We start from the raw sequence: 18,916 nt of genomic DNA on the forward strand, positions 1-18,916 counted from the left end.
AAAAACTGATAAACTAGCACTAACACTTGTTATTATTATAATTTTTTTAAAAAATAAAAATCCTGTCTTTTTCGAAGAATCCTAAAAAAGAAAAAGGAAAAACTGAAAAAGAAAAAAAGAAAAAGGAAAAAGAAAAAAGAAAAAAGAAAAAATGAGGTCATTAAATTCGAGAAAATAAAATCATCAGTTGTCAGTAGCAAAAAACAGTGAGGACCCAAATCAATGCTGATACACAAAATGACACTCAATCTTCTCAATTGAAATATCAAAATCACAATCTTTTCTTTCTTTCTTTCAAAAATCTCTCACATTTACTCATTTTATCTTACTTCCCTCGTTAAAATCATCACCCTAAAACCCATTTTCTCATTCTTACAATTGTGAAAGAGGAGAGAGAAAATGGAGATTCCGGCGCCGGAAGACGGCGAGAGATGCCGGAGAACTGGAACCCCAAATTGGAGGTGCCGTGAAAGAGCTATTCCCGGAAGATCTTACTGTCAGAAACACTATTTTCTCAGCGTTTCCAGACAACTTCGCCGGAAAAGTTTTCCGTTAGAAGGGAGGAAAGGAATCTCCGGTGAGAATCTTCGCCGGCGAAGTTTTCCGGGAGGAGAGAGAATGAGTGATGGAGATTCTGTGTCCGCTTCTTTCTCTGCTGTTGAGCCGTATCGACCGGTTATTGATTTTGATTTTCAGGGGGATTCGAGGCGGAGTGAACCGGTTTTTGGTGGAAATGACGGTATTGTCCTTGGTGAAGTGGGTGTGGGAAGTTACTTAAACACCCTTGGAAGAGGTGGTGGTGGTGCGGGTACTTTTGGGTCTCAATTTGCGCTGGGTTGGACCGGTGGTGAAGCGAGCTTACCGAGGATCGATACGAAAGACGGAAATGACAATGTTATCCTTAGTGAATTGGGTGGGATGGGTTTTAAGGAAAGGGTGGTTGAACCGGTGTTTAATGGTGGCTCAACTGGAAATGACAATATTGCCCTCTGTGAACGGAGGATCGGTTCGGAGGTTGGAATTGTCTTTGGGGGCGGAAATGACGATGTTATCCTTAGTAAATTGAGTGGGATGGATATTAAGGAAGTGGGAGGGAGGGTGGCTGAACCGGCATTTAATGGCGGCGCTGTTGGAAATGACTATATTGCCTTTGGTGAACCGAGGATTGATTCGAATGAGGGAGTTGTCGTTGGAAGCGGAAAAGACAATATTGTCCTTGGTGACTTAAGTGAGGGGTTTAAGGAAACGGTTGAGAGGGTGGCTGAACCGGCATTTAATGGTGGTTTGGAGGAAAATTACTACATTGGCCTTGGTGAATCGGGTGGCGGAATTCATGGATTGGGGGTTCAAAATGACCATATAACTTCTGTTTGTAGTGATGAGAAGAGTAATAAACCGGAAATTCTGTTTAGTGAAGTGTTCGAAGAGAGAAAGATTGAAAACAACGCAGGAACAAAAATGGTGGAGAATTGTGATGGCGTTGATCAAGGCAAAGAAACGGTGGGTCAGGGGCAAAAAAGGAAAAGGGGTCGACCCAAAGGGTCTAAGAACAAGAACAAGAAAATGGTGGTTGAAAACCAAGAACAATTAAGGGATGATCAAATTGTTGATCAAAATGATGGTAAGAAATTTGATGAAATGGGTGTGAATTTTGGTGGAAATGATGATATTGGGAAGAGGGTTAGGCAATTGTTTGAGTCTGATAGTGAAGAAGATGATCAGAACAGAATTCAGGGTTTTAAAGAAGGAATTGATGAGGGTTTGGGTAATGAAGAAGTTCCTAGTGTTAAAGAGGAGTTGATCATGCCTAAGAAGAAGCGAGGCCGGCCAAAGGGTGTGAAGAATAAGCCGAAAATGGGGAAGAATGGTGGAGAGGTGGTTAATGGGGAAGGAGTTAATGATGGGGGATGTGCATTGGTGAGTTTTAAAGGTTCGAAAAGGCGGAAGAAGGATGTGATTCCGATGGAGGGGGTTGGAGGAGAATTGGAGAAGGTGGAGAAGCGAGGCCAGGTTAAAGGGTTGAAATTGAGAAGGAAGAAGGTGGTTGTGGTTGCTAAGGTGCAGGAGGAGGGTTTGGAGAAGAAGGTTGAGAGGTGTGAGCGTTCTAGAGGGTTGAAAAATGAGGAAGAGGATGTGGTTATGGTTGCTGAGGTGGTGGAAGAGGAAGGGGAGAAGGTAGTGAAGCGTGGGCGGGGGCGGCCTAAGGGTTCCACAAAGAAGAAGAGGAAGATTGGTAGGAGGGGAAGGGTTTGTAGAAAAGGTGCAGAAGAAGTGAGTGAGGCAGGTGGTGAAGTAATGCAGGTTGTGAGAAATGAGCCTGCTAATTGTGGAGAAGGTGCAGAACAAGTGGGTGAGGCAGGTGGTGAAGCTGTGCAAGTTGTGAGGAATGAGCCTGCTGATCATGTTGGTTCAAGAGTACGTCGGAGAAAGAAGAAGCGTGGACGGCCTAGAGGTTTGAAAAACAAAAGGGTAATTCTTGTTGATGGAGTCCTTCCCAAAGTTATTAGCTCACTGCCTGGAGGAAGAGGCTTGGTTGTGCAAAAGGACATGGAAGTTGTGGACTTACTGCGACATTGTGGAAATGAAAAGGTGGATGGTGCTGAAATGCTACTTGAATCAGCAATTGGAGAGCAGCAACCTCAGATAAAGGCCTCTAACTACCGGTTGAGAGCAAGAAATATGCCTGAGGTAAAGCTTCTTTGAGATTGACAATCAGTTCTTTGATGATTGTGATAAGAACCGGAAGAAAGTAATAAGCTGGTGATGACAAAACTTCATCTTCAGAGTGGCAGCTTTAGAGTTTAAATTTTATATTTTCACTGACTAGATTTGCAGTCTGTACATAGTTTACAAGAAGCTAGGTAAACTAATAAATAATGATATATATCTGAATGTTGGAGATGATTCACACCATTAATAATCTTTTATGTGTCAAATCTCACTTATGTTAGTCATGGAAAAAATGGACTCATGTATAGTAGCCCTGACATTGCTTGCTTTATTCTTGGTTTTGAAATTTCTTGAGTGCTACAATGCCAGATTTAAAGCTAGTATATGTATTCATCTGCCTTGAACTCATAGGGAAGAAAATAGATTTCTGGATGGAATCAAATAACGCTTATTTACTTTAGTGTGTATCGGCCTTGTGCTTTATGGTACCCCATATTTGATAGATCCATTAATAAGTTTGATCGACCAATTTTCAATTCCCAAAAAACTAATTAACAGAAATGTGGGAAGTGTTCAGTCATTGTTATGAATTTTTGGTGTCATTTGTGTGTTGGATGAAGTGTCCTGCTTTCTTTGAAGGACCAAATATACCATTTCAGAGCCTACTTATATCTAGGAAAAGATCTTCAGACTACGTACAATCATGTAGGAGTAGCAAGACAAAAAAAGATGCTATAAATTCATTCATTTCTTCCCATATCTTTGCAGTCCTCCAAAAGAAAGAGAAGATGGTGATGTTTGTGCTGGATTGTTGTTCATAAGCTGCAAAATGGCTTTTGTGATTATGTTTTTTAATGTCATGTTTAAGTTATGTATGCCACTCTCATCAGATTGTTTGTTCAGGTTGCCGCTGTTTCTAGAAGAAGAGAGCCCAGTTCAAGGTGTCACCAGTGCAGATGCGAAAAGAATGATATTATTGCTTGCTCATTCTGCAAAAAGAGACGTTATTGTTTCCCATGCCTTATAAAGTGGTAATGTACTAAAACAGCATCACTACTAGTGAAGTTAAAATTATACTCCGTATATAATAGTAAATTAAAGACATGTTCTTTCATCTACTTAGAATTTGGGGTATATTTGTTATCCTGTTTAGACGTCATTACTATGAACTATCATTTACACCACGAAGTTTTTTTTCCTTTATCATCGTGCTTCAGCAAGATAAATATTTGGTCTCAAAACTAGCATAATGGATCAGGTATCCTGAAAGAACAAAGGAGGAAGTACGGGAGGCGTGCCCTTTTTGTCGTGGGAATTGCAATTGCAAAATATGTCTCCAGGAGAAGCTAGTTATGAAGGTTCTGGTGCCTGTTTTTTGCTTTGTTTGATGTTTGCTACTCTTGATGCATTGGAATTGGATGCTTGATAAATTTTATGTTTTCAGGACAGACAGAAAGACATTGATAGAAAGGTCAAGTTGGATAGGCTTTTGTACTTGATGTGCAAAATCAACCCTATTCTAAAAAGCATACAAGAGGAGCAGAGAGCTGAGCTGGAAGTGGAAGCTAGAATACTTGGTGCGCAATCTTGTTTGATGTATATAGACAATATAGTTATGTTAATGAATGATTAAAACTTGGCTGTTTATTGAACTAGAATTAGGATAGAACGACTTTTGATGTCATAGTGGACTTCATGATTCCAACTGTTGCTTATTCTAGGTAGAGCCTTAACCTTGTATTTTACTTCCTTTTTTTTTGTTAGGCAAACCAATTAAAGAAGAGGATATAATGAAGACTAGATTTGATCAAGATGATCGGATATACTGGTATGTGCCCATAATTCTGCTTGTTAGAATCAAAACATCTAGTGTTTGCAACTTGCAAAGTGGACTTCCTGGACTGGGTGCCTTGGTGTATTAATATGCAATATGCATCTATATTGCAATATTGACTTGTGAAATAATTTCCCTTGATTTTTCTATGCATGTTAGTTTTTTTTACTTATTGTTTCCACCATTTGATATTACTCTATATTAGGGATTTAGGGCTATGAGTTTGAACCTGAAAAGTGGTATTACTTACTCTTGCTGAGTTTCTTAGTGAAAATATATATCAGAAAAGATAATTAATGACGTTTGTATGCCGAACTGTCAGGATCAATATTTGTGAAGTTTAAAACTAAAGGCTTAAAAGACCTGAAAAGTGGTATTACTTACTCTTGCTGAGTTTCTTAGTGAAAATATATATCAGAAAAGATACTTAATGACGTTTGTATGCAGAACTGTCAGGATCAATATTTGTGAAGTTTAAAACTAAAGGCTTAAAAGGGGAATTTGAAATGCTTGTCAAAATCAAAATAGGAAGTAATTTTGCAATAATATATGATGCTTGGATAAATTAATTGAAAAGTAGTAGGAAAAAACTGGCAACATATGAAAAGATTTTGCTTAATTAGGTGGCCCTGTTTTTGCTAAAAATAATGTGTCCCTGTAATTGTTATGCTTCTTCTCTTCATAACATGAGTATCTTTTGGCTAAATTACAGGTTATAGTTTCACAGTTTCTTAATTCTCCCACCATGTTAAAGCTATAGTTAGTGTAATTTCCCTCACATATTCAGATTTCAATGTTTAATATTTGTCCAATATGTCTGAATATGCCCTAAACTGGTTTTCTTTCCCTATGAAGATTTTTTCTGTGTCAGATAGTAGAAATAATGTAGAATTATGCCAAGCAGTTGGACCTTAACAATATTCTTATTCAACAGTGATAATTGCAACACATCCATTGTAAATTTCCACAGAAGCTGCCCCAATTCTGTTTGCTCTTATGATCTCTGTATATCCTGTTGTCAAGAATTGAGATCAGGTTTAAGGTCTGATGACCTTGAAGCTGGATCTTCATGTCACTCTACAGGAGGTTCCTTGAATCATGATATAACAGGAAACAGCCAGAAACATGATGCTGATAAGATGGAAGACAGTGAAGTGTTTGCTGTTGAAAATTATTTACCCCCTACAGGTTGTGGGAGCATGAACATAAATGATAGTATTCTTTGTCCTCAGAAAGGACATGGTGGTTGTGGACTTCACGTACTTGAACTGAGACGTGTCCTTGAACTTAATTGGGTGGACACAGTGATTGAAAGCATTGATAAGGTCACTATTGATTATTATTTGCCAGAGACAGATTCTAGTCAGGAATGTCTCATCTGCCTCCCCACTGCTTCAGATGCTCAAAGTAATACCTCTGAAAGAAGAAAGGCAGCTGCAAGGCTAAATATGCGTGATAACTTTCTTTACTGTCCGAGTGTTTCAAGTATGAATGAACTTAATATTGATCATTTTCAAAGGCATTGGACACGAGGTGAACCTGTGATTGTTAGAGATGTATTGAAAGAAGGATCTGGTCTGAGTTGGGAGCCAATGGTGATGTGGAGGGCTTTCAGAGGAGCCAAAAAGATAATGAAGGAGGATACACTTAATGTAAAGGCCATTGATTGTTTGGACTGGTGTGAGGTACGTGCTAGGCTTTCAAGGTATGCGTTTGGATTCTGAACTTGCTATGTGATAGACTTATCGATTTATTTCAGAATTTGGAAATGTTAAATGGTACTTTACACTATCTACTGGTATGTATTATTCTTTGTTACCCTCTAAGCAAGTCATACTTGGTGATGGAACCTTTTTTTTTTTTTCGCGACATTTGTGTCTTAAACATAAGAGTACGTGTATCTAGAATTAAGTTTACTATCTCCTGTCTCCTTGTGGGGAGAATTGGTATCAAATTTTGTCTACTGGATAATAATTTTGTGTTCTTTCAGAATTATAATCTCAATTTTCTTTATAGATATTAGAACAGCACAAATAAAAATCCAGTTTTCAGTCACTAAGTCCTTTGGTCTTATATTTTGAGGTTTCACATTGCTACCTTATATTGACTGGAAGTATTGTAACTGCTTCTGGGTGAATGGAATTTGCAGTTTTTTTCTTCTCCCCCCCCCCCCCCCCCCCTCTCTCTCTCTCTCTCTCCAGAATTAATAAATTCTCTGTATATGTTATTAGGATTTTATTGAACCTGTTGTTTAGTCACAATCCTGCTCTGGGGAAGAATTACATGTTTCTTCAAGAATAGAAGGCCCAGATACATATGAAAAGGTCATTTTCCTTTTGCAGGTAGAGATTGATATCTATCACTTTTTCAAGGGCTATTTGCATGGTCGGAATCATAGTAATGGTTGGCCAGAAATTTTAAAACTGAAGGATTGGCCTGCTTCGAATTCGTTTGAAGAATGCTTGCCAAGGCACTTTGCTGAGTTTATCATGATGCTTCCATATAGCGACTACACTCATCCTGAATGTGGTATCCTCAATCTTGTTACCAAACTACCAGATGGTGTGCCAAAGCCAGATTTGGGACCAAAAACATACATTGCATATGGTTATGAAGAAGAGCTTGGTAGAGGTGATTCTATGACAAAACTGCACTGTGATATATCTGATGCGGTATGAGTTATTTTCTGCCTTCTCCCCCAAAGGAAATTATAAATGCACTGATTTTCATTTGCACGTTATTCTGTTTTTGAGCTCACATACATTGAGAAATGAGCATGCTATTGGTCTTGACTACTGTCTACTGCTGCTTTTCTTTAGGTTAATGTGTTGATGCACACAACAAAGGTTGATGTTAGCTCATGTCAGCAGCAGGTCATACACAAGTTGCAAAAAACTTTTGAAACTGAAGGTTCCGTTACTGCAGATAAAAGTGACACTGAAACTAAAGAAAATTTAGATGTTGCCGTCAACTTTTCTGATGCCAAAGAGTGTCCTTGTGCTGATGGAGCTGGGGCTGAAAGCACCGTCAGCCAGTTTTCAGAGACATCAGTGTCTTCAGATAAATGTGACAATGAAACAAAAGAAAACTCTGGTGCTGGCTTGAACTGCTCTGCTGCCAATGAGTTTCCCTCTGTTGATGGAGATGGCTCTGTAAGCACCGTCAGCCATTTTCCAGAAACATCAGTGTCTGCGGATAAACATGACAGTGAAACTAATGAAAACTCTGATGCTATCCTGAACTATTCTGCTGCTAAAGAGTTTCCCTCTGCTGATGTAGCTGGTGCTTTAAGAGGTGCTGATAATTCTTTGGAGGCTTCATGCTCTGGTGGAGAGCATGATTTATTGTCTAAAAACCCTGATTTTGATGAAAATAAAGTCAGTGAAGGTGCTATCTGGGATATTTTTAGAAGAGAAGATGTCCCAAAACTTCTTGATTATCTAAAAAGGCATCAGCAAGAATTTAACCACATTAACAATCTTCCTGTGAAATCGGTAGGTCATATTGGCTCATTGGACTGTACACCTGTTTGATTATTCAACTAGATATTATTGTTAGCAACATTAACCGCTTTAATTTTGATGGACTTCATTTACCCTAGGTTGTCCATCCTATTCATGACCAGACTTTCTATATGACTGAAATCCATAAGAAACAGCTGAAAGAAGAGTTTGGTAAGAATTGCCTAGTTATTTTGGTGTATGTATTACTATTTTCATTAAATTTTCAGCAATTTTAAACAGAATATGTTGCAGGTGTGGAACCTTGGACATTTGAACAACACTTGGGCGAGGCTGTTTTTATACCTGCTGGATGTCCCCATCAAGTGAGAAATAGATTAGTAAGTTTCCTCAAAAAAATTTGGTTGTAATTTCTAGTATCATTTTACTTCTAAAGTTTCCAGTTCTTCACACTGTTTGGTCTCATTTGATTCTCAGTCTCAACATAAACTTTTGTGTTGATTTATTGTATTTGTTGGACTGATACATCATGATGTAATTTATTTTCTATCCAATGTTGAATTCTTCATATTTACAGACCTTAGGGTTTGATGTAGACATGTAGTTACTTGATGGTTGAACTTAGAAATTCTTAAACTTGAAGATCTCTCAATGGTCATGCTAGACTTTAAAGGGAATCACAGTGAAAAGAAAAGAAAAGATTTAGGCAAAGAAAGATGTTGGTTTCAGTCTACCTACACTGTAGGCATCATAGAATTGTGTCATTTGGTACCCAAAGGTATACAAAACTATGGCTAAAAGTTTATGATAGGATTGATAATTTGGGATTGTTTAGAGCTTTGGCAACGAGAGTTTGAGGCATGATGTACTTGCACTCATTTTGAGAAGGTGCCTCACTTCCTGAGTAGAATTTTTCCTGTGAAACTCTGATGTGAAGCTTAGTTTATTTGGAGTAGTTTACTTTTGTCGCTTTAAAGTTTCTTACGGAGCTGGTCTACATTAGATCTTTCCATCACCTTGAGAAACATGAATTTGTATTCAAGCAACGTGGTGTGCACAAGCCACAAAGCATCTTGCATCTTTCATGATCATTTCCATGTCAAGAACTGTTACCTTACCAAAATGTTATCACTTTTTTCAGTCTTGCATTAAAGTGGCCCTCGACTTTGTATCCCCTGAGAATGTTCAAGAATGCATTCGATTGACAGATGAGTTTCGCTTGCTCCCCAAAAACCACAGATCTAAAGAGGACAAATTGGAGGTTTGTGAATGTGATCTCTCTTTCTTATCAGCTTATCCTGTCACATTTATCTATGTTTAGAGCTCTGATATTATGGTAGAGGCAAAATTTCTACCTTGACAAATTGAATCATGATGCATTCTTCAAATTTGGAATATCACAAATCCTAATCACTTTTGAGGTGGGAACTGCCAAATGGGATAGTTCATCCGCTGATCCGCATTTCTTATGATTGTTATTTAAGCCTTCTAATTAATATCTGGTAATAGTGATCTGCAAAAATGCAATGCTTGCCTATTCCGTTGTCACCAAACTCAATGTGCATATCTCCAAAAGTAAAGTTTGTGTTTGAATCACTAACTCTACGGCGATCTACTCGCATCTCTCTTCATGTCACCTGTACTATCAGAAGGTGAACCTGATTCTCTGCTCATTTTTTTTTCCTAGGTGAAAAAGATGGCGCTGTACGCAGCAAGTTCTGCTCTGAGCGATTTCAGAAAACTGACTACAGATTTTGAATGAAGAATTTCATGGGGAGTAAATTGAATAAACTGAGCCACTGCTTGCTCTAACCAATAATATCATTTCATTCTTGTATAATTTGTTCTTGTATTGATTTGGAAATTAGCATGTGTTTTTGTTACAGCTGAATGAGGAATAATGTCTCAACTAAGATGCAAATATTTGTGCAATTTGCTTTTATTGAGTCATTGCTGATTAAAACCTCGGAAACCAGAATTGCGTGAGAACTGCATTACTGCAATATTAAGTTCGTGATTATGTTGTATTTACTTTGGTTTTAACTTTAATACGAGTAATACAACTATATGCCTATACAAATGTGTGAACGGAAATTTCGATACTTAGGTATGTTTTTTAACATAAACTTGTACTTCCTTATATAAACTGTCCCTTGTTCTGCCATTTTTGTTTTTCTTCTCTGTTTTCAAGTAGCCAACACACGTTACACAACCCTGTAACTAAGCATCAAAATATTGGACATGATTTACACCTTTAAACTGTATATTTGTCTGTGTTGTCATATTAATTGACATTCGTAGAAAGAATTGTTTCACCGTACCATGAATAGAGTGGCTATAGTTAATCAACTAAACAACAATATAAATTTATCACCCCAAGCATGAAGCTATTGTAATGAAGATAAAGAAAAAGAAGACATAACAAGAGATCAGTTGTACACTGCTGATTATAGAAACTCAAAAGCAAAGCAGGTGTTTTCCAAAACTGTTTAATTGGAACATCTGATGGTTACCAGGATGCTTTCTTTACACCCTGCAATTGGCCTTGAGATGCCAACTCGCGGAAAACAATACGAGACATCCGGAATTTCTCGTACACAGCTCGAGAACGCCCGGTGAAGATACAACGGTTCTTCAGTCGATTGAAGGCACTGTTTCTTGGCAGTTTGGCCAGCTTGTAACGAAATTTGTCTTTCATGCTTAGAGGAAGCTCAGGATCTCTGCACAAAGCTTTGTACAGCTTTCGTCTCAGCTCGTACTTAGATGCTAGCTGTCTACGATGGTAGTCCAGTATGTTTCGCTTGTCACCAACATATGCGCCTACTCCAGTAGAAAAGCCTACAAGGAAAAAAAAAATCTCAGTAAATAGTACCAATTATCAAGAGAACTTCTGACATCCGTATCATCGATCATGGTTGGTAATAGTATAACAAGCAAACCATTAAACAAGGTATAGAATAAAATAACCAAGTATAATCTCTCTTTTTGCAATCAAACAGCACAAAAGCTAGACCTACCATTGATCACTGATAATTATTATTCACCAGTCAAAAACTGATAATTATTATTCACCAGTCAAGTGTCATCTAAACAACAATCAAAAACTGTGGAGCCAAATTCTGAATCCGGTTATAAATTATAGCCAATACTAATAGTCTGATAGAGAAGCTGTGTTAAATTACACACTTTTATTTAATTGGAGGTGCACAGTAGCAGTAAAATAGAAATACTTGTCATCTATCAATGAAGAAACTAAGTGATTGTTTGGTTGCCATCAAAATTCATGGGACGTAAGGACTCCTAGGAAGTTGAGGAAGATAAGGTTGTTTGGTTAGAAAAAACTATGGGAAGTTGCACTTCATACTACCCACAAAATGAAAAGTTACATACCCAGGCCCCCCTACGCAAGTGGATTTTCCTATGGGAAGTAAAATTTCCTATGATCAACCAAACGAAACATAGCTACTCCTAGGAATCAACAGTGCATGGAAATGCATCTTCCAAGGCAATTTTATTTCCTATGTCTAAACAAACAAGCACTAAAATTATAGCAAAGAAGCATACATATACAACAGATATTTCTGAAGAAGTTTAGCACTGAGCAGTAGCTAGATAAGTAGATGATCAACAACCAATCACAAGAGCACACTAACCCCTAGAGCAACAACCAATCACAACACGTTTTTGGACTAAACAGTTCGCCATGCATAACCATTTCAGATTACATATTACAGCTAAAAATTACATGACCCCTGCCCCAAAGACTGAATTCACAGTTCTCCAATAACAACTACTAACACGAACAAGGAAGAACATGCGAGTTGGCTATCTCGAAATTTCTTAAATCCCCTACCTAAAAAAGTCACGATTATCTTGGCTTAGACATTCACTATCACACCATGTTGCCCCCTACCGTGGTAGACCTAACTTCTTCTAACACAAGCTCCAAAACTTCAAACAATGCACTTCACAAAACATATTGTCCTCGTCTCATCTCAATCGCAATGCAATATTGTAATAAGAACAGTGGGCCCAAAAATGCCCTAGTTTCCAATCAAATATCCATGCGCAAACACTCTAAGCATTCAAGTTATTAAGTACTACTCATTCAAACTAACACCCCCCAAAAAAAGGTTGCTTCTTTCTTTAATTAAAAAGCAAACAGTGTCTAAAAATTTCATGGGCTTAAGAATGTCTCATTTACAATTAATAGGAAGATTAACATATCAACATAGTATAAAATAACCCAGATAACAAATCAATGATCAAACATAAACGAATTATACAACCTAACAACAAAATCATATTGTGAGCATTTCAGCAATTTTAAGCTAGGCTTTTATGTACTAGATAGAAGCAGCATTTTAACAAACAGTTGGTGGGCAATAAAACAAAATGATGAAAACCCACAAACCACAGAATCCAACATTCAAATTGATTATCAAATTTCACAATCATCATCTTAATTTGACGAAACGAAAAAAACCCAATTCATAAAAAGGGAAAAAAAATCAATAATTTACCGAAATACATCATTAAATTACCTCTACTACACTGGAATTCATGAACAGATGAAGAGATAAAATTAGGTTTTGGAGCTGCCTGTAGAAATGGAGCTTTGCCCAAAAGTTTTCCGATCACCTTGAACATCTTCTAGTTGTAAAGAGAGTGTTTGGGATCTGAATTTGGAAGTGAAATTCTTGGGAAAGGTGGGAAATTAGAACAAGGGACAGTCTAATACTATTCAGCCTATTGACTGCGAATTGTTAGGTTGGGTTGGGTTGGGTTTTGGCTGTTTGGAGTGGTATGGAATCGAGCCTAGCTCTTGTTTGGTTAGACTTGTTGTGCTGGCTATTGATATCACATGAATAAAACATTATTGCAACCTCTTAGAATCTCATGTATATAGCAATTTTCAAAAATTTGCAATTTGACCCTTTCAATTAGAAAAACATAGATGAATATAATTTTACGAATTTTCTACCTCACTGTTCACATTACATGACTTTGTAGGTCACAGATTCAAATCTCATTCACTCTCTATTTTCAAGTGGACTATTTCACTTTGGATATAAGCGGGTCCATGCCGCCCATGTTTCAATTCCAAAGGATTTTCATGTGAGGGGGCGTGGGCTTTAACCACCTTAAACTTTTGATTGATTTGATTCTTCAACAATAAAACACAATAAGTCAATCACTCCATATACTTTGTATGATTTTCGATTAAATCCATCTATTAGGTTGGGTTTAATTTGACCCTACAATTGTTGATCGAATTGTTCATTTGGTTCCAAGTCTCAACATATGTGTCAAAATAAACCAATTTAGCTAACTTTTATTTGTATTGCTTGTGGCAGACTTTTAAATATAATGGGCCGGTAACTTTTATTCATTAAAAGATAACTTTTGATCGGACAACTTTATAACGGAATTACACATGATTTTTTTTTTTTTATTATAAAATTTTATGCACAAACTAATGAAAATTCACCACTTATAATCTAAAGCGTACAAGATTTAACTAAACAAAGAGTTAATCCAACAAAAAATAAGTAGTACTATTACATTATAAACTTATTTTATCTTAAGCATTGACATTTATGAAGTATGCATCAATAGTCTTCGGAGATCCATGGAAGAGTTTGGGCAGCATCAAAAAATTCTTGATCGTCGTCGTCGTCATGTTCGGGAACCCTAAAAGCAGCGTGAACAAGACCAACAACAATGTTAACAATTAGAAGAGAAGAAGAAAAATAAAACAGTGCCAAAGTAGTCAATAAAATGAGGATTCCTTTTGTTTCACGTTTGGAGAAGGCGGTTCCAGCTACGACGACAAAGAATTGGAACAATATCAACAAAAGAACATAAGTGTTGTAACGTGATTCAAGGGCAAGGGTGTATGATATGTAGTTGCCCTTGTAGTAGTGTACGTTTTTTTTAATCCGGTTTTTGGCCTCAACTAGGGTTTTTGGGTGAGTAAACCTCGCGGGGTCCAACATGTCGTGCCATGGTCGGGATTGGGGCCGGATTTTGAAATGGTTATGAGACGCGACAAATGAGTGTAGAAATCGTTGGAGATTGTGACTTGGGTGGTGGTGGCGGTGGCGGTGGCGGTGGCGGGGGTGGATTCATTGGTGGACATTGTATGTATGTGATGAGCAATTGAGCACACAAATTGAATTGAATGATGAGATTTTGGTTCTCACTAAATAATCTTGATTAAAACACAACAAGTTTTAATCTATGTTTTGAAAATAATTGTGATGGAGTACGATGTGATAATGGTCTTTATAGGCATTGAACGTATTTGAAAGTTTATTAAAATCCTAATCCTAATCCTAATTGAATCTATATACTACCTTCGACTTTTTTTAGTTGCAACTTTGGAATATTTTATATCTCATAAATAATATCCTAAAATTGCAACTAAAAAAGTTGGAGGTAGTAGTAGAGTAGATAAATTTTATGGAAAGTTTATAAAAAAAAAATCCTAATCCTAATTTTAATTTAATCTTGTAGGATAAAATTTAGGGTAAGATATCAAAGGTTGCAAGTTATGACAAAATAAAATTGTCATAATCTTACATGGCAATTATTTATTGGTGCACATAGTGCCATGTAAGATTTGACTTGTCATATTATTTTTTATTTTCATTTTAAAAAATTTGTATGCAAATATATCATTATACCAATATTAATTATCTAGTCATCTTTTTGAATGGTGATTTAATAGCAAATTTTAAAGGTCCATATTGCAAGATTACCATCATGACCTATTGAAAAATTGTCCTAAGGAGTATGATTTAAATCAGATTCGTCTATTTGGACTTCACGGAATTAGTTAAAGGACTTTAAGACTAATCTGTTAAATCAATAATTCAGATCAACTAATTACTAACAACTAATGCACGAAAGTTTCTTCGATTATAATTAGTAAAAAATATCGCTTATTAGCTACTCTCTGTGTTCGAAACTCACATTATCATTGACCTCAATGCATCAAGTAAAATTCTAATCTACATGTTATATTACTATACTCCTAAAATTAATAAACTTTCTGAACTCAAAATCAATATTCCGTAAAGATAACAAATTAAATTAAATTCTTCTAGTCTAAAATTCTAAAAACAAAAAGTATGTTTTTCAATTGAAAATACTACGGAGTAATATAAACCACTCCATATATTAGCATATTGATCGGATCGATCTATGAGATATAAGTCGCCTTTTATTTGATTAAACCATAGTTGAGTTTCGAGTCACAACACATGTGAAAACCTATTTCTTTACTTATTGGTTCGAGTCAAGCAAGTTCATTAACATACTCCTAGAATCTTGAACTAACTAACACATAAAATCAATAATATGAAAAAGATATTAATTATAAACCGTTTTTTATAGATCTAGATGAAATTAAATAAATTACAAATATTGAATGAGTTTTAACCACAAATTAAACTTTTAAAAAAAAATCAACCCAAAATAAATAGAAAAAATACTACGTGTTAGATTTCGGGAAAACCCTCCAATCTGAAATGTGTACCATTGATCAAATATATAGTGTTTATAACTCTAGGATTCCTAATACTACGTGTTAGATTTCGGGAAAACCCTCCAATCTGAAATGTGTACCATTGATCAAATATATAGTGTTTATAACTCTAGGATAAGGAATCCTAGATACGATAAACTTACAAAATATACATTAAATATATCCTAAGTTGCGACAAATATTATCCTAAATATAATATCTATCACTACGTAAAATAAATTGAAAAGGAGGTGTTGATGGGGATGAATCACTTGCTATCGGCAGCAACATCTACATGAACAAATTCTTTATCGTCAGTTAAAGGAACATCGTCTCGTTCGGGCACCCTAAACGCGGCGTGACCGTAAATAGCCCCTACACCGGTTACAAGAACGGGTGATGAGAAACTCAAAGGAAGAATAACCGACATTATAAGGAACCTGAAAGCTTCATCATGGGTGAAGTTAAAGCCAGCTACGACGAGAGGCGGCTCTTCGAGGCCGTAGATGAAGGTTCGGGCTAGGATGAGGCAGAAGAGCATCAATAGAGTGAAAGGGTTAGGGTATAGAGCAAGGATTAGGGTTAGGAATATTACGTAGTTGTCACGGTAGTACCGCAAGTTTTTGTGGACCCGGGTTTTGGCCTCAAGGAGGGTTTTTGGGTGGGAGAACCCCGCAGGGTCAATCAGGTCGAGCCATGATCGGATTTGGGGAAGTAGGGTCGTTTTGATATGGTTGTGGAGGCGTTTTGATAGTATGTAGAAATTGAGGGTTGTATCAACCTTGTTGTTGGAGGATTCTTGTGCGGACGACATTGTTGTTGAACGAGTGTTGTTGGTTCTTTCTCACTAATTTTTTTTTTCTTTTTTGAAGTTTTCTCAATCGTTTGCCAAAATAAATTGTGGTTGGTGATGTATGATGTAACGATATTTATAGGTATGGAACGTATTTGATTTATAGAAAGTTTATGTCAAAAAGAAGTAGGATAAAATTTTATTGAAATCGATAAAATATATCATATATACGTAAAATAGAGTTATTTTTCTTTTGATGAAATATGATTGGGTGTAATATGTTAATATTGCACATTATGTGATATATATATGATGGTATTTTGAATTTTGATGAATTATATTTTTCACCTTATTCTTTTTTTAATAAAAAATTGGTAGATTCCGAGTTAGGCTCGGTTACCTTAACTTAAAGATAATTTTAATTAGTCTCTCCTCTTTCTTTGTTCTTGCACATGTATCACATTATACACCTATTAAGCTATCACAATTATGGTCTTATGGACCATGTCACCATGCAAATGAATTAGGCGGATTAAACTTTTATTCCTTTTTTTTTTAAATTTTATTTTATTTTAATGTCACAATTTTTATTTATTTATTTATTTATTTTTTTTAAAAAGGTCAAACACCTATACGTTACCCTCACAATAGCCAATCTAATCAGCTAAAATACTAGCTACTTAGCTAATCTAATACGTTTCTACTGTATTTACGCATAGTTAATCATTTTTCTGGGATCTGGTCTTGTTAATATAGTACTATACATATACCGGTCCATTATTCTCTTTCAGGTTTTGTAGGCTGTGCACCTCAATTCTTTATGTTATAAATAAAGGATAATGATATATGTACCCCTTATGGCTATATATAAGTATTAAATATACTTCTCAAAATGGAATTAAGTTGGGAATTCACGACAAAATCACCCGCAAATCGATGTTATTAATGTTTTTTTTTTCTCAATATTTCTTTTTTTAGCTTCTTATACATAGCTCTTAGGGTGGTGTTTATACCATAAATAAATTACTAAGAATACATATATACAAAAATACTGTACATATATTGACAATATTTATGTATATTTTGGAAATGAAGAAAAAATTACGTAATGTTGACAAATGACAATCAATTTATCATTCAACAACAGAACTTTTTTATAGTTTTAATTTAGAAGAAAAGACCTATGAGCAATATAATTTAGTTTGTCGTAAGAAAATGTACTAAATTGAAATTATTTGATTTCAATCCACTATTTATTTTTTATTATTTTTTGAAAGATGAAGAAGAAGGATTATTGTTTCAATATTTGAGGACTCTTATTATGCCAATCCTCACCGCTAAAGGAGGTTATATTACCACCCATTTTGAGAGTCGATGTACTACCTCGGCTCGTTACATTATCTGTAGCACAACTAAAAGCTCACATCATCAAAGAAAGAAATAGCATCATCGAATTTTCATTATTATATTAAAATGAAATACATAATATTATATATCTCCTTATTTGATTGGTTATAAGTCTTATAACTTCAATGAGAAGCTAATTGTCAAATTAGGTTGTTATGCTACATAAACTTTTAATCTAATTGTCATTTTAGCTCCAATGGCTTGCCAATAGCTCAATATTTTAGCAAGTTTTTTCACAAATCTAATTTACTTGGCTAAGCTAATTGCATTTTCTAACTCCAATGGTTAAGCTAGTAGCTAGAGATTATTTAATATTGCAAGCAAGTCCTTAGCTACAACTTTGGAGTTGCTCTTATGAAAATCCAAAGTAATAAAATATGTAAAATCCCTAAATAATATCATAAATTAAAGGTTCATCTAACGCATCTTATAATGAATTTGGTGATGCTTGTATTTAACTAGACTCCTACTTCGTATTTCACTTTGTAAATTAAAATTAACATTCAATCGATTAACTTTAAAATCGAAAAAGCAAATACGTGCTACTTCATAGGTGTTTCGGGTGAAACAATGGGACCTTCGACAAGGTCCTTTTGAGGTGAGCTGAAGACTGGACTCGGTCCGAATGGAGGTGGGCCGAGGGTTTCGTGCACAGAAAACACACGTAAACTGGCCTCGGGGATTGTGCCGAGAAAGGCCCCTCCGATGCCGAAGTCAGTACAATGTAGAGAGAAAAAGGGCTGTGCAAGAGAATTAGTTGCTTGAAGTTCTTTGTGAATATCTGCAATGTAGGAGGAATGAAGACTTTTATACCTTAGCACAATGAGGAGAAATGGGCTTGGAGCCAAGTGGGCTTGCCACGTTGACTGGACCCTTGACTTGACTTTGACCTGACTTGGCATAGAATGGAGAGTTGAACTTTTACCTTGGGCTTATGATTAAATCATTTATGGGCTGATCCAATTAGGCTAAATTGGACCCAAACAATAAGTATAACTTGTATAAGATTTACATATTTTTGCTCCATTTTAATTCCACAAATTCTTTTCAAAGTAAAACTAAGAATTCCTTCAACCAAATATCCACATTTGCCAATTACCATATGCCATGTTGCTAATTTTGACATGAAAGCAAAGGCAAGATTCCTAAATTCTCCCAATCCCCACCCAAAACGACATAGTATCAAACTATCAACCCACCACTTTACCAAAAAAATGAAA

General features: G+C 36.0%; 4 protein-coding genes across 5 annotated transcripts; 1 reads left to right on the top strand and 3 right to left on the bottom strand.

The window, feature by feature from the left end:
• The first annotated feature begins 202 nt into the window (after window positions 1-202).
• Window positions 203-10,040, top strand: LOC145562699 (uncharacterized). Of its 2 annotated transcripts, none has more exons than XM_081623063.1 (12): window positions 203-2,688; window positions 3,574-3,701; window positions 3,929-4,028; window positions 4,115-4,247; window positions 4,435-4,498; window positions 5,439-6,189; window positions 6,847-7,176; window positions 7,324-7,998; window positions 8,106-8,178; window positions 8,248-8,345; window positions 9,107-9,226; window positions 9,653-10,040. In XM_081623063.1, exons 1-12 carry the CDS (start codon window positions 400-402, stop codon window positions 9,725-9,727), a joined length of 4,836 nt encoding a protein of 1,611 aa, XP_081479189.1. In that variant the 5' UTR covers window positions 203-399; the 3' UTR covers window positions 9,728-10,040. The 2 variants fall into 2 exon arrangements, with proteins under 2 accessions (XP_081479189.1, XP_081479191.1); XM_081623065.1 differs by having other exon boundaries at window positions 8,260-8,345; window positions 9,653-10,039.
• A 263-nt stretch (window positions 10,041-10,303) lies between these two features.
• Window positions 10,304-12,755, bottom strand: LOC145564316 (small ribosomal subunit protein uS14m-like). Its single transcript, XM_081624632.1, has 2 exons — window positions 12,510-12,755; window positions 10,304-10,803 (listed from the first exon to the last, which is right to left on the bottom strand). Exons 1-2 carry the CDS (start codon window positions 12,613-12,615, stop codon window positions 10,475-10,477), a joined length of 435 nt encoding a protein of 144 aa, XP_081480758.1. The 5' UTR covers window positions 12,616-12,755; the 3' UTR covers window positions 10,304-10,474.
• Window positions 12,756-13,577: 822 nt separating this feature from the next.
• LOC145565553 (PRA1 family protein B3-like) lies at window positions 13,578-13,964 on the bottom strand. The gene has a single exon (XM_081625517.1). The coding sequence runs from the start codon at window positions 13,962-13,964 to the stop codon at window positions 13,578-13,580; it is 387 nt and encodes a 128-aa protein (XP_081481643.1).
• Window positions 13,965-15,764: 1,800 nt separating this feature from the next.
• LOC145565554 (PRA1 family protein B3-like) lies at window positions 15,765-16,310 on the bottom strand. The gene has a single exon (XM_081625518.1). It carries the CDS (start codon window positions 16,308-16,310, stop codon window positions 15,765-15,767), a length of 546 nt encoding a protein of 181 aa, XP_081481644.1.
• Window positions 16,311-18,916: the final 2,606 nt, after the last annotated feature.

The sequence above is a fragment of the Chenopodium album genome, chromosome 10 (genome assembly GCF_948465745.1).
Source record: "Chenopodium album chromosome 10, dcCheAlbu1.1, whole genome shotgun sequence".
In the NCBI taxonomy this organism is placed as follows: Eukaryota; Viridiplantae; Streptophyta; class Magnoliopsida; order Caryophyllales; family Amaranthaceae; genus Chenopodium; species Chenopodium album.